The sequence below is a fragment of the Micromesistius poutassou genome (genome assembly GCF_964030765.1).
Source record: "Micromesistius poutassou genome assembly, chromosome: 20".
Classification (NCBI taxonomy): domain Eukaryota; kingdom Metazoa; phylum Chordata; class Actinopteri; order Gadiformes; family Gadidae; genus Micromesistius; species Micromesistius poutassou.
Window position 1 is genome coordinate 7,925,048 of NC_140290.1, and position 15,334 is coordinate 7,940,381.

The 15,334-nt window shown below is 41.6% G+C and overlaps 2 protein-coding genes across 3 annotated transcripts; both read left to right on the plus strand.

The window, feature by feature from the left end:
• Nucleotides 1-2,000: 2,000 nt before the first annotated feature.
• Nucleotides 2,001-9,891, plus strand: ctss1 (cathepsin S, ortholog 1). Of its 2 annotated transcripts, XR_014639446.1 has the most exons (9): nt 2,001-2,061; nt 2,473-2,587; nt 2,805-2,927; nt 6,520-6,678; nt 7,046-7,264; nt 7,840-8,005; nt 8,263-8,368; nt 9,001-9,155; nt 9,833-9,891. XR_014639446.1 is itself a non-coding variant. In XM_084485187.1 (8 exons), exons 2-8 carry the CDS (start codon nt 2,474-2,476, stop codon nt 9,101-9,103), a joined length of 990 nt encoding a protein of 329 aa, XP_084341313.1. In that variant the 5' UTR covers nt 2,001-2,061; nt 2,473; the 3' UTR covers nt 9,104-9,167. The 2 variants fall into 2 exon arrangements, 1 of the variants encoding a protein (XP_084341313.1); XM_084485187.1 differs by lacking the exon at nt 9,833-9,891 and having other exon boundaries at nt 9,001-9,167.
• On the plus strand, nt 9,023-12,477 carry LOC311365608 (cathepsin S-like). The gene is made up of 8 exons (XM_084485188.1): nt 9,023-9,155; nt 9,833-9,962; nt 10,487-10,609; nt 10,837-10,989; nt 11,158-11,382; nt 11,568-11,733; nt 12,009-12,111; nt 12,354-12,477. The coding sequence occupies exons 2-8, from the start codon at nt 9,843-9,845 to the stop codon at nt 12,451-12,453; spliced, it is 990 nt and encodes a 329-aa protein (XP_084341314.1). The 5' UTR covers nt 9,023-9,155; nt 9,833-9,842; the 3' UTR covers nt 12,454-12,477.
• The last annotated feature ends 2,857 nt before the right edge of the window (nt 12,478-15,334 follow it).

The following is a 15,334-nucleotide window of genomic DNA, read 5'->3' on the forward strand; positions in this document are numbered from 1 at the left end:
TTCTATGGTGTGTGAGAGAACACAGGAACGCTTCACACGTAAGGACTTAATCTTCACGCAGAGAAGTTGTGAGGAGAGGGAGCTTTGTTTGCTGACAGATGCGATTTGTAGCATGGATCGGGTTTCATTCAATACACAGTGATGTCAACCATAATGCAGTTCCTTACTGAGACAATGAAAGAATGCAAATTGATTGCATATTGAGAATTATTAAACAACAAACCACTGTGCCACTGAAAGTTGAGGGGCTTCACAGGCTCTACATCAGACTATACACAACCTGATGAAACGGGATAAAATAGATGGAGAAATACACCAAGGCACCTTAACACTTTCCCCCAAAAGTAGCATAATTGAGAGAGGGGACGTAACCAAGGGATCCCCCTTAGTGAACGGCCTTGCCTTGCCTATCTCACTGAAAGCTCCAGCTATGGATGAGAAAAGCAAGTGAGGCAATTCATAGAAACTCTCCCCCAAACGTCTGGAGGAAGCAGAAAAAGGAGGAAGCTCCAGGGGTTCTCCAGGGATGGTACGGGTGGGCAACCGGCTCACGACTGACGAGCGTCATGACTGACAAGGTATTTTAGTGTTTGGAGTTCTTCCCCCCCGCCGCCCTCTTAATTTCTAAAACTTAATTTCTCTTATACTGAAATAAAAATCAGGGGACATTGTCAATGGAACAGGGGGGGACACTTGGGGAACCCTACAAAAACACACAAGACGTTTCATCTGAAACCATAACCAAAGCGCAGTGAGAGTCTCCTCCCGCTCCAGGAATACTCGGTCAGGTACTTCCTCCGGTGTCACCGAATGGCAGCCCACGCTGACTCAGCAGATCGCCATCTGCTGCTTTTGGAAGCTGCGCTGATCAGCACTATACCCGGTCCTCTTTTTTTCCCTCTCTATCCCATCCCAGGAGTCAGGAAGAGGGAACGGATGGGTGACGCACGGCAGTGACAGCCTCAGCCAAACGAGAGACTGAGAGAGAGAGAGAGTGTATGAGAGTGAGAGAGAGAGAGTGTGAAAGTGAGGGAGAGAGTTACATGGTGTATTCTCTGTCCTCTGTCCTTCCCGCCCTTCCTGCCTGTTGGCTAGCAACAGGGTGATTCTTATTTGAGTCCAACACTGTGATTCAAAGCGAGTTCTTCTCTTACATATCTTCATTCGCGTGATTAAGGGTACATCTATCGTTATCACTGCGAAATTTACTTTTGACTGCGGCGGCGAGGCCTGATTTGAATGAACAATTTGTAGCACAAACCAATACTGAAATGGGGTTCCGCTACTATGACTAACTATAACTAGTATCTAGTATCTAGTTTCCTAGATATGTATCTAGGAATAGGTATCTTCACCAATTTAGATTTCAAATCACTCCGGGCTCAATTCTGAACAATCAGGACAACTTCCATACGGCTGGTTCGGGAAATCCACCTTGCCTGTCAATCACAGGTCTGTGAAATGGCACACTTCTCAATGGCAGAGAAACGTATGGAGGCAGGGAGAAGACATGGAGGGGACTTTTTGCGATTTAGTTCAACCAATCAAGTAGGTGACCCATGCAAGGAGTATGTCTCAGTATTTTGGGTGCAAGGAAGAAATACGACAGTTATCAGAAATGAAAAACAAGCATCAATCCGCTCAACCATCTAGGCCTGCAACTGCCCTGCAACAAACCCTTTGCAAAGCATGCATCCTGCAGATTAGTAATCGCTGTGTGTGGGTGTAGCAAACCCTAGTTTACTTGATACTACAGATAACAAAACATATTTTTACATGTGGCTGGAAGGAATGTGATTCAAAAAGAGAAACCCTTAAACTACCAACAGGTAATGACTATAGTGGATTCATTCCAGCCAATATTTAAAGGTTTCAGGTTGGTTTATGACCAGTTAAACCACAGGGGGGAACATACCCAATTGTACATTCTTTCACTTTTACTTCCTCTCTCTATGAGAGTGTGTTTTTTCAGTATATATGATGGGAGAAGCAAACACAGGCACACAGACCCACTTCCATCATTCAGGAGACAAGACCTCAGCTCTGTTGGACTGGAGAAAGGTAAACTGAGATCACTTTTGTCCATCATTCTTATAGGGAGACCATTCAGAAGTTGACTCGTTGACTAACACATATTTCTCAGAGAAAGAGAAACATTGTGGTGTGGAATATTTTGATTGTAATGACAAAAGGGTTAATAGCAGAAGTCGATCAAATCATGCTTCTAATTTCTTCATCTTACTGGTACTCAACAAAGTACATGTATAATGTATGTATATCAACAAAAATGATCTAAGTTCCCCAAAGAGATTTTTACATTTAGTGTCTTATATAAATATGTATAAATATGTTTCTAAGTAAGTGAAAAGTGGTAGTTGTAAAGCACTGTGGGTGACAGTGCTTAAGAGGGCTATGTAAGCACAGTCTATTTATCTTTTATATACATTCACCTCTATATGTCTATTCTTCTAGCATGCGCACACTGGCTCTCCTTCTGACCTTTGCGGTCATCGGTCTCGCTTCCCCTCACCTCAACGACCAATGGGAAGCATGGAAGGCCAAGTTCCATAAGGTTTACACCAATGAGGTACGACCCCCCCCCCCGTGCACACACACACACTCACTCCTTCTCACACGCACACACACACACACACACACACACACACACACACACACCCCTACACCCTTACTCACATAAACACCCACACTTACACACGTTCACAGACACAGACACACACACACACACACACACACACACACACACACACACACACACACACGTGATCTGCTATGGTCTCCTCCAGGTGGAAGCGGTGTTCAGAAGAGCCGTGTGGGAGAACAAGTGGAGGCTGGTGAGGAGGCACAACCTGGAGGCCGAGGCTGGGAACTCCACCTTCACCCTGGGCCTGAACCACCTGGCAGACATGGTGGGTCCTCCACCGCCTCCGTGTGGCTCTCGTCCAGCTAAGTGCTGCTACTTGCAAACAATGTCGATCTGGAATCAGACCGGTTCCCTTGACAGCCCTTACTCAAACCACCCATTGATTCCCGGTTGTAATCTCCCTATACATATCTGACTAGGATTAAAGGTGACATATTATACCAATTATACCATCAAAACGACTTGTAACGGCTAATCACACTCACACCTGGTGGTATAATATGTCACCTTTAATCCAGAATAAGCTTCATGATCTAAGACTAATTCAGGCCAAATGTGGAAAAACAATAACTGAATATAGCTGCGAGCAGCAATGCAAAGGCCAAGCAGAATAAACTCCATAAACTAATTTGCAGAATAGACCAGAGTAGCCACAGCAACAAGATAGATCTACGTCAGACACACGGCCAAAGGTCAAAGGTCACCAGGTTCATTGAGTGTCCCCATGATGATGATTGATACTAAGTTTGGTTATGATCTGTCAAAGGGCTGCTGAGAAATTGGCTTATTTCCTGTTTCGCGGCTTCGCAGTCAAATGTGATTGGCTGTCGCAGATGTTTCCGTGAGAAATAATGAACTAGCTATATGGGGAGGTCTTATAGTATCACCAGACATTGAAAATGAGTTTTAAATAAACATACTCATGTGAAGGGCTGCTGAGAAATTGCTTACTTCCTGTTTGGCTTCCAAATTTGATTGGCTGTCGCAGCCAAACGGTTTTGAATTTGAAAAAACCTGGATAAAATTTGTGAAAGAAGAGGTTTTTGACATAAACCAAGATGGAGGAAAATCCATCATGGGGCAAAACAACTACATAGGGTGCGTTGAACTCGGCTTGGCCCAATGATTCTAATGATACTTTGCTTGTGAATATTGGATGAATGGGTCAAAAGTTATAAACATGAATGCATGTCCAACTTTGACCTGTTGGTGGCGCTAGAGCTCATGAGCTAGCGACCTCAAATTTGCTGTGAGGGGCAGCTATCTCACTTGACGCTGAGAAAGCGTTTGATAGGCTGGAGTGGAGGTATATGTTTCATACGCTTAAAGCTTTTGGATTTGGTCAAACATTTCTCAGATGGATAGATATTCTCTATAAAGACCCACAGGCCGCAGTGAGAACAAATGGTCTGATTTCCTCTTATTTCACACTTGGTAGAGGCAACCAGCAGGGCTCTGCATTATCGCCAGGGCTTTTTTGACTAGCTCTTGAGCCGCTTGCGGCAGCTATTCGGAAGAATCAGAATATTCAGGGAGTTAAAATAAATGAGTCTACACATAAGCTTCTGCTTTACGCAGACGACATTTTGTGGCTTACCTCGGACCCAGCCAGATCTGTCCCAGCATTATTGGACGTTATTAAGTCATTCTCCAAAATATCAGGGTATAAAGTCAACTGGTCTAAGTCAGAGGCCCTCCCACTGACCTCATACTGCCAAAAAACTTTATTTCAGGCTGGGCTATTTCAGTGGCCTACTGAAGGCATAAAATATCTTGGCATTCTCTTCCCTCACCAAATTGATAAAATAATCGAAAAGAATCTGGACCCACTTTTTAATAAAATGTCATTAGATACAGATAGATGGTCACCACTATTCTTATCATTATGGGGAAAGGTCAACGTCCTTAAGATGAACTGTATCCCAAGGTTGAATTATTTGCTTCAATGTCTTCCTATTGCAATACCCCAGAAATACTTTAAAAGGTTCGACCAAATTTGCAAAAAGTGTTTCTGGAATGGCAAACGCGCAAGGATAAAGTTAGAAAGGCTTCAAGTTCCAATCAATAAGGGTGGCATGGGCCTCCTGAGAGAGCCCCTCCCTGGTTTGAGATTGAACAGAGACTGCTTTCCCCACTTGCCCCTATAAATGCTCTGTCTAGCACTATACCTTCCGAATTAAAATCTCACCCTATCATATCCAACCTCGTTAATGTGTGGAAGAAGTTTTCTAAAGCTTTTAATATCAATGTCTATCTTAATTCTGAATCTTGTATTTGGAATAACCCAAAGTTACATATTAATAAACATTATTTTTTATGGAAAGATTGGATGGAAAAAGGAATTATTACACTAGCAAACTTATATGAGAGGGATAATATAAAGTCATTTGAAATGTTGACTGGTGAATACAATCTGCCCAGAAATAATTTCTGGAAGTACTTACAAATGCGTCACTTGTTACTTACTGTCATAGGGAGAGGAATAGAACCTCAACAGTCAAATCTTCTCTCTCAGACTACGAAAATAATGGATTTGGGGCATGAGGCTTCCATATTCTATACAATGTTATTCTAACAGACAGTTACCATATGTTATGCGACAATGTTAACTTGGTCGGCAGATTTGAACATTGATGTCACACATAAAGACTGGGATCGTATTTGTGAAAACATTAAGAGGGTGTCAAGAGACATTAAAATTAGATTAATCCAGTTTAAGATTCTTAATCGCTTTTATTGGACTCCAAGCTGACTGTTCAGGCTGAAGCTGCGGGATAATGCAGACTGTTGGAAGTGCTGCAGCTCAGAAGGGACTCTCCTTCATCTGCTCTGGGAATGTCCCTTGATACAGAACTACTGGCTAAAGATTCATGATCACATTGAAAACATTACCCGGTCTAGCTTGGAGTTCTGCCCGCGGATTTATGTCTTAAATGATCCACAAATAACATCCAACTGTGGAACAGCAGACTTTATTCAGACCAGTATAATGGTTGGAAAACAAATTATAATGAGAAATTGGAAGAACCCAGGTGAGCCCTCTTTTCAGGAGTGGAGCACAGAGTTGACAAAAGTGGCATCCTACGAAAAAATCTCTTTCAACATTAATGATAGGACTGAACAGTATGTGGCGAAATGGGGAAAGTACGTGCAATATATTGCTATAAGATGAGAGAGTGGTGCTTATTGTAAAAATGTAAAATTGATCCATGTGTGTTTTTCTATTTTTTTTATTTTTTTATTTTTTATTATTTTACTTTTTCTTTTTCATTTAACTATTTCTACCTGATTTTTATTACCTTTTTTGGCTTAATCTTTATCTTCTTTTTCAAAAATGTAACATCACTAAGGAACAATTGGTAAGATGTCAATTGTAATGTTGACTACAATGTTGATTGCAGTGCAATAGTGGTGTATAAAAACTCAATAAAATACTAATTACAAAAAAAAATTACTGTGAGGGATCATGGGACTGTCCTGAGTGTGTGCCAAATTTCACAACTTTTTACCATGGCGTTCTATGGGCTGCCATAGACTCCCATCGCAGGATAATAATAATAGGACAACGTAGAATAACAATGGTTGTCTCGCAGCTTCGCTGCTTGACCCCCAATAAAGAACCAGAAACAAATATACTGTAATGTGTTGTATCAAGAATAATATAATTTCATTTGTAAATTAATTAGCATAGAATAACATTATGTCTTCTTATTGTCGGTCAGAATTAAAATCATAGCCGAAAAGTGTGTTTCTTCTAATCTGAAGCTAATTATCTGAACGGAACACAGCAACTGGAGACAAGCCACAACATTTGAATTACGTCCACCCTTCACGTTTGGTTTCTGTGTGAACTTAAGACCACCGACGAAGTGAACGCAAAGCTCAACCGTCTCATGGAGGAAGATCCTGCCAGCTTCGACAGCTGGACCTCCACACGATGGGACAAGGGGGTCCAGAAGGTCCCAGAGACGGTGGACTGGAGGGAGAAGGGCCTGGTGTCTCCCGTCCTAAGCCAGGTGAGTGAGGAGGACAGAAGGAGAGAGAGAGAGACGCCAGCGGTCCATGAGCAGCTGCTCAAGGGCGTGGTGAATGTAAATCTGCCCGATGTACTTACATGCACACACACACCCTCGCTCACACATAAACACCTTCACTTGCTCAAATAATATAATACAGTTACTCAAATAAACACCCGCACTTGTAGTACACTACTTCACACACACACACACACACACACACACACACACACACACACACACACACACACACACACACACACACACACACACACACACACACACACACATACCCATCACTCACACACCCATACACCCTTACTCAAATTAACACATACATAATCATACATGTACCTGCAATCCCCAGGGGAATTGTGGCTCCTGCTGGGCCTTCAGCGCCGTGGGGTCCCTGGAGGGCCAGATGAAGAGGAAGACCGGGGTCCTGGAGCCCCTCAGCCCCCAGAACCTGATGGACTGCAGCCTCGAGAACCACGGCTGTAACGGGGGCTGGGTCTCCAAGGCCTTCCTGTACGTCATAGAGAACGACGGCATCGACTCCTGGAGATACTACCCCTACGAAGAGAAGGTCCCCTCTGTTTTCCTTTTGCTAAAGTTCATTTACTATGACTTTGAACACAAGTTTCTGCTATCTTGCTTCTCTTGAAAGCACCCTGCTCTACCGACAGGTGCGGGTGTGATGAGCCGTTACAAGCAGTTTCAAGCTCTGCCTTGCCCAGTTCTTTAGTGACATCACAAGGGGGCGTGTCCACCTCCTGCTACCACTTGTGAGAGTCAAGGGGAGGTCAGATTTTGAAAATGGCTCGTCATGGTTAATTGTACTCACACCTGGAGGTAAAATAAGGGCCCTCTAAAGTGCAGTACAAAACAGGAAGAGGTCAATTGCTGACATTATTGACTAAAACATTCCCACAATGTACAGAGAGACAGGCATACATACAGATGGATCAAATGGACAGATGGACCATAGACCATAGAGATAGTTGCATACATATTATACGTTGTACATGAAGACATACATACTGTACAGACAGACAGACAGCATGACAGCATGCAGCCAACAGCCAGACATGCCTGTAGACACGATTCAACCTAGTTGTGTGTGCGTATTTTCTTTGTAATTATTTCGCTACACTTCAAAAGGTTGGAAATTGCCGGTATTCGGACACTGGAAGAGCTGGCTACTGCGTGTCTTTTGCCACTGTCCAGAGGGGAAATGAAATGGCCCTGCAAGCTGCCGTGGCAGAGGTGGGGCCTGTGTCGGTCAGCATCAATGCTGATCTTCCGTCGTTCCATCACTACAAACAAGGTGAGGTGAACACACACATGACATACAGTACAACCAATTAGATTGCTGGGAAATACACGGTAAAGAGCATTACACTCCCTAACACTGACTGACGGCTTTGCCATTTTGGACAAATTACAATATAACATTTTTGACAGTATTTTCAGTATTATCCACTGTTCTTTAATTTAGCTTCGGAAAAGGTCCCTTAATAGAGTAGTATCCAATACAGTTCCTGCACTGCTAGCTGTTTAAAGCAAAATGCTACTTTTTCATAGGTGTGTACAATCCACCAGACTGCAATTCTGAGATCACCAACCATGCTGTACTGGTGGTGGGCTATGGCACAGACCAAGGACAAGATTACTGGATTGTGAAAAACAGGTGAAGACCCCCCCCAAACCCTGCCCCCCCCCAATTACACTGTTTGTGTATGTGCTTGAAGCATCAGACAGACATTAAAAAGCCAAACCAACCATGGTCTGATGTTCCTACAATAGGAATTAGTAGGAGCTATATACGTATAGTAGTTAAATACTACTACTACTTTTGAGCACCAATGCCAGAGGACCACAGCTTAGTTTGATAGAATATAGGAACAATATTCAAAATATGCCAATATGAATATCATTAATCGCTTAAATAAACAAAATACTCCCAGTGGAACATTTAAGTACAAATGCATGACATTGGAGCCAAAACAATGTAATTTAAGGCAAATACAACTATTTGAACCATTTGGCAAATGTTTTGAATAGCCTTGTTTCCAGTGGCATCATACATTTTTGTATGATGCACTGTTCTGTCATCAAGTGCGACTGTGCCGCAAACCCAACTGCCCCGCAAGGTCAATAAAGTCTACTACTACTTAAGCACATAATTACAAAGACCAAACACATACCACACATTAAAAGTGGCACGCAAACTAACAATGATAAAGTATGAAACTGAACATTGGATAGTGTGTTTTTTTGCTTTTCTCCACATTTCAACATTTCTCCACTCTTCCTTTCCAGCTGGGGTCCTGAGTGGGGAGAGCAAGGGTATATCCGCATGGCCAGAAACAAGAATCTCTGTGCGATAGCAAGGCATCCCATCTACCCTATAGTGGACAACTGATCCAAACATCCAAAAACATCACAAAGAAATCTTATGTTGAATAAAATAAAAGGTTTTGAACGTTTTTACTCTTCTGTGTCTCCTCATTGGCACATGCTTCTTCTGGGTTCTTTCATTTAAGTTTATTTCTTATGATCCTGAATTTAAGTTAGAATTAGAATATTAAACAATGATTACAAAGCTAATTGAATTAGCATACATTATGATGAATGAATAAAATGTGGATAAAATTAAACATATTGTCGTAAAATGTCTATTTTCTACCAAAAAAAAAAGTTTCTATTTAGTTTTTAGTGTCAAATTAACATCCTTTGTCTACAGAAGACATGACTTCCTGGCTCAATTAGACACACCTTGATTCAATTAGCTACAACACAGACAGGTGCATGCGATCCAATTAGCTCCAACTTCTTTCCATGGTCTTCTGTGTCCAGGCATGTATGTCAGTGCTGTGTTCTCCTGGTAAAAGAACCAGATTTCTTACTCTGTTTTGAGACTCATTTGAATTTAGAGACAGGTTCTTTTGGTGTACTTGTTTTTTTATATAGCTTAGTGTGCAAAAGTCCCCACATGTAAGAGGCCAATATAAGCATTCATATTTGACTGGATTACTTCAGGATTATTTCCCGTCTACCTGCAATACACACTGTTTGTAGTCTCAGAAAACCGTCATCTAATAAGTAAAGTGAAAGTGTCATACTTAGGCGCACATTTCTGGTGCGTTTTTAGGTGTGGCAGCATGTTTGGGAGCCTACTTGTGACCCTTCTGTGTGGCTACGCGGTGGCCATCCTCAGCCCGGAACTCGACAATCATTGGGGACTTTGGAAGAAGATGCACAATAAAGTGTATTCTGATCAGGTAGACTGGGTGTTTTAATTGTCTACATTTTCCAACTGAACTTGCAAGACTGGTTCGTTTTTAAGGTGAATGATCAAAACCTGGAACTGAAATGGCTGTGTTCCGTTTAGAAGGTGAATGATCAAAACCTGGAACTGAAATGGCTGTGTTCCGTTTAGAAGGTGAATGATCAAAACCTGGAACTGAAATGGCTGTGTTCCGTTTGGAAGGTGAATGATCAAAACCTGGAACTGAAATGGCTGTGTTCTGTTTTTAAAATCTTGTGAATTGCCACCAAATGTGCAGTCTTTTTGCTAGTTTGACTGGGACTGCTGCATATGGTGTGTATCATTACAGTGGCAAAAAAATGTATCATATTGTGTGTTAAGGGGGTAGGCCTATGCCATGAAGTCTGCCTGGTTGTTTTAGCTGCTTGTTCTAGGATGCATGATTATAATGTGCTCTCTAATAACTCCTGCTATTTTTTATGTTGTGGTACTACTTGCCTTGTCATATAAACGTGCTTCCCCTGTGTTACCATCCAGATGGAAGAGTTTGGCCGCAGGCGAATCTGGGAGGTGAACTTGGATATGATCAATGTCCACAACCTCGAGGCCAATCTGGGCGTGCACACCTATGAGCTGGCAATGAATCACTTTGGAGATTTGGTTAGTATCTTTGTCATGAGGGCAGATCATTTTGATGGTCGATTATTTTACGTGCCTCTATTGTTGCAAATGATTTCTATTTTATGGGAAGTTGGGCATAATTTACAAGGTTGTAAAGATCTTAAAAAAACCTGGTTATTAAAAGGCTTCTGAATTAATTTGAGGAACTGCCCTAATGTTTAGACTTGTGGTCCTGCTCCTCCACTTTTATTTGTACTTCCTCACAGACTACCGAGGAAGCATCAAGTTCCCTCATGGGCACTCGTGTCCCAGACGACCTTGAAAGGGTCCCGTCAAACTTCACCAGAGTCAACGAGAGGTCTGTGCCCTCCAGCCTGGACTGGAGGAAGAAGGGCCTTGTAACAGCAGTCAAAGACCAGGTCTGATTATCCATTTGACCCTAATTGCTAACTGCTGTAGTATTTTATATTTATACATGGCTGTGCCAAAAGTTTGTCTGACTTAAAATTTGGCCTTTGAGGATGACTGGAAAATTCCTTGCCTCAAACTGCTTTGGGATCCAATATAGTTCATCCTTGGGGTTGCAGGGTTCCTGCGGGTCCTGCTGGGCCTTCAGTGCTGTGGGTTCGTTGGAGGGTCAACTGAAGAAGAGGAATGGTTTCCTAGTCTCCCTCAGTCCCCAGAACCTCTTGGACTGCTCCATGAGGTTTGGAAACCATGGCTGCCACGGTGGCTATATAGTCGGCGCCTTCCTCTATGTCATCAAGAATGATGGCATTGACTCGGATGCGGCGTACCCCTATACAGGCAGAGTGAGTTTTCAATAATGCTAAGGGCAGGACTGGTTTAAGGGCTTCAACATCATTGTGGCGACAGGTTGGAAAATCGTGGCTAACAGAACGCAGATTCAGTTCTAAAGTCAGTCTCTAGGTTTGCTCAGACTCCAGGGTTTCAATAGTTTAAGGTTTTTAATGTTCTATGCCTTTCGATTTTTCAGATCGGCTCATGCAAGTACAACCCACAACTTAAGGTCGCGAGTTGCTCTGGCTATAAGTTCTTGCCAAAAGGGGATGAAGTGGCACTTAAGCATGCCATTGCTATGATTGGTCCGATCTCAGTTGCCGTAGATGCCTCCCGGCCAAAGTTCCTCTTCTACCATCATGGTGAGTGGCGTTGATGCTGTAAATGCCTAACCACGACCTTCAAGTCTCTACTTAAGTTTAAAGCTTTAAAGTGTTCTAATTTCCTGACTTGCATGCAACGGCTGCAAAAATACATCCTTCTGGACACAATTTACTATTGGAAAAGCTGTACATCAAACGGCCACTATTATTATTGAGAGACTTTAATTAAACTGTAATCCAGCCAATTGATTTCGGTTTGTATTGGGAAACAAGTCATTCTTTACAAAGAGAATAATAAGGTTTCCCCTGAATAGGTGTGTACAGGGACCACACGTGTAGCCACAAGGTTAACCACGGGGTGCTGGTCGTCGGGTATGGAACTGAACATGGACAGGACTACTGGCTTATCAAGAACAGGTGGCGTTTCAGTTCTTGAATGAAAAAGAATATATATATTTTTTTTGAATAAACATATTTGAGTTTGCAGTCTAGCTTGACTGGTAAAGCATGGCTGGGTAATGGCTTGGATTTCCCTTTTGGGGGGGGCAAAAATGTTCAGAACATATGCCCCCTTAAACTCTTTGGCTACAAGTAACCACAAAATGGCCATCCTATAGTGTTTGAATTTGACACCATTTTTTTTTAATTCCTGTTTTCAGTTGGAGTGCTCGTTATGGCGAGCAAGGCTACGTCAAGATGGCCAGGAACAGACACAACCAATGTGGCATCGCCCTCTATGCGTGTTATCCCACCATGTGAAGGCCAGCACACCTAGCTCCCATGCTTTGGTGTATGTAAACGTCCATCGCCAACTTGAATAAAACTCAAAACAAACATTTTAAAATGGTGTTACTTTGTGGTTATGTTTGACATTGGCAAGATAATTCTTATTTTTCAAACCCTGGAGGGGTTCCATTGGAAGTAAACTCAACTTTGCCACTCAGGTGTGACTAGAGGGCCAGGTCCTATCCCACTTGGGAGCAGTTTCTTTTGCAATCAGACAAGGCTTCTTGAAGTGTGTGAAATTTTCCAAAATGGCAGCCAACAGCTAGCCAGCCAAAAATAGCCAAAAACTGTAACTCGATGGTATTGTTTGACCTCCTCTTAGACGAACAACTAGCTCAATGTTACAAATGAGTAGCTGATTCTAAGAGGTAAACTAGTATTAAGTGAAACACCATGTGTAGGTCTGTTTGGAGGAAATTTGAATCAACATTGCACACGCCACGATGGGCTTAATTTTTTATAGATTTTTATTTTCTCAGAACTGGCTAGAGTGCTAGACCCAGCATAATCAACAATTCTCACAAAATAAATACAGCACCTTTTCATCACTAAAATATTCTCAATATCCAGAATTTTACCATAGTTTTACTAACATTTTGAACTCTTGTTTACAAAACAACAAAGACGACATTTAAATTGTCACTGGTAGTTTTTTTGTTTTTTTTACGGTTCCTTGGTCATCTGTTCCACAACTTGATATTTTCACGTACAAACATCTAGGTTTCTACACATGGTACACTGATTTCAAACTCAAATTTGAAGAGTAGAATCATTGTGAAACAGGTTGGATCGGCCAGTTTCTCAACTTGATTAAGTCCCATCTTCATCCCAGAGTATTCTTTTTAATTCTCATCTCTTTAGGTTGAGGACCAAGATAATTACTCAATCAACATGTTCACTGGGCCAAAGCCGAAAACATTCGTCAACAGTTTCCATGCTACTCATCGGTACTCAAACCATCCTCTAAATTGTTCTTTCTAGTGATGTGTACTAGAATCCCAAACTCATTTAGAAATTATTCAACTGAAAAAATACATAAAATCCAGCACATGATTAACGTTGAATACAAAACTTTTACATTTTTAAGACATGTTTCAATAGACTGAGGGCATTCATTGAGTAATGACTTCACTTTTGGTTTACCTGGTGACTTGCTAAGTGGAGAGCAAGGGTCCAGACAGTGGGTACAGCTTTCCATCTCATACAACAGTGATGCCATTCCTACAACACTGCCTTTTGTGTACTTCCGTCCTTCCATTCCGTGGCATCTCATTGGCTCCCCTTTTTTGTTTTCTTAAGGTTATTTTGGGCGTGGCCATGTGCTTTTTAAGATTAATAAGTACTGCATTGTGACGAGCATACTTGACGTAACAGTGCTCCTGGGTCAAAGGTCATACCAGAACCACAGTCACCACCCCCACACTTTCAAAATAAACTGCACACCAAGTGGACCCCACTTATCGAGAGTAAACACAGCAAGCAACATACAGGTCATCGCACAACGGCAAGGAAGAAGACTATTTCTTGCTTCAGACGAAAAATGAAAAAAAAAAAGTAAGGTAAAAAATAAATGAACAATCTGGCATACAGTAGATCCGAGGAGAGACGATACAACACGAACATGCTTTACGATCAGTCATTAGGATCAGGGCTTCTGATCACCCAAAGAGTTCTGAGCCACCAGCTCTAACTTTAAGACAACACTTTGACGTCTGCACTGAATGTATTTTCTCAATGTACGGTTTATCACATGATAAACGGTTTGTTTGGTGGTCCCTAAAACTTAGTCAGTATTTCCATCACAGGGATGGGAATACCACAAAGTAGAAAAATATGTTTAAGTTCACACCCATTCGTACCCGAGCAACTGCACTCTGCGAGCGGTCACCCAAACATATATCTCAACATACATAGGACAAGTTAAGTAATTCTAGGACTAATACACACATGCGTACACAACCACACACACAATATTGTACAGCAATAGAGTTTTTGTTCTTTTCACTCACTTACACACACACACTCAAATCATGACGTTCATCTATTCAAGCCTTTTAACAGCTCTCTTGGTGATTGTCACCACACACATACAGACACACACATGTGAATTAGACTGCAAAATAAACAATTTTCCCATATTTAGACATCCTAACTTACTGATGACTAACTTCACTCTCGTCCATCGATAGTCACCATCTGGAATAAAAATTCTATGAAATTATATTTTTGGAGTGTGTCGTACACTTCACTACTACTTAAGACCTCAGTAGGTGATGGGTTTGATATACTGTGCCCATGGGACAGATGAAATTTAAAGGAAGCCCTTGAAATTAATCATTTGTTTCTGTTCATTGTGTTTTTGCAGACGCCCAATGGAGCTCAGGGGGAAAATATGAGAAAACATTAGTTGGTCCTTAGTATGATTTGTGTTTTAAATCCACTGACGTCGGGGAAGCTACATTATTGTATTCTGCATATTTGATGTTTTGTGCCGCAATATACTAGGATTAGCATGAGAACAAAAAAATATATAATTATATCTAAAACCATTTATATCTCTTTCTCTCACGTACACACACACACACACACATACACACACACCTAATATTTTGACAAAAATGCATGTCACATTTTGGCCAAAATCCATTTGGTACGAGACATGAACAGTTTTTCACTGCTTTCTGTGTTCTAGTGGTTCAACAACAGTAGGAGAAACCATTCCAAGTACAATAGAGACCATGTACATATGGGAATGTGTTTCACAATAGAGCAGCTCTATTTATACAAGGACAACTAACAACAAACATTTAAAATAAAATCCTTGGTTATTAAACTCTACTGTTATTGTTGTTGT

Coding starts and splice junctions, on each gene's coding strand:
- ctss1 (XM_084485187.1), top strand. CDS start 2,474: ATGCGCACACTGGCTCTCCTTCTGACCTTTGCGGTCATCGGTCTCGCT. Junction 6,679..7,045: donor TGTCTCCCGTCCTAAGCCAG/GTGAGTGAGGAG, acceptor TGCAATCCCCAG/GGGAATTGTGGCTCCTGCTG. Junction 8,006..8,262: donor GTTCCATCACTACAAACAAG/GTGAGGTGAACA, acceptor ACTTTTTCATAG/GTGTGTACAATCCACCAGAC.
- LOC311365608 (XM_084485188.1), top strand. CDS start 9,843: ATGTTTGGGAGCCTACTTGTGACCCTTCTGTGTGGCTACGCGGTGGCC. Junction 10,610..10,836: donor TGAATCACTTTGGAGATTTG/GTTAGTATCTTT, acceptor ACTTCCTCACAG/ACTACCGAGGAAGCATCAAG. Junction 11,383..11,567: donor CGTACCCCTATACAGGCAGA/GTGAGTTTTCAA, acceptor TCGATTTTTCAG/ATCGGCTCATGCAAGTACAA.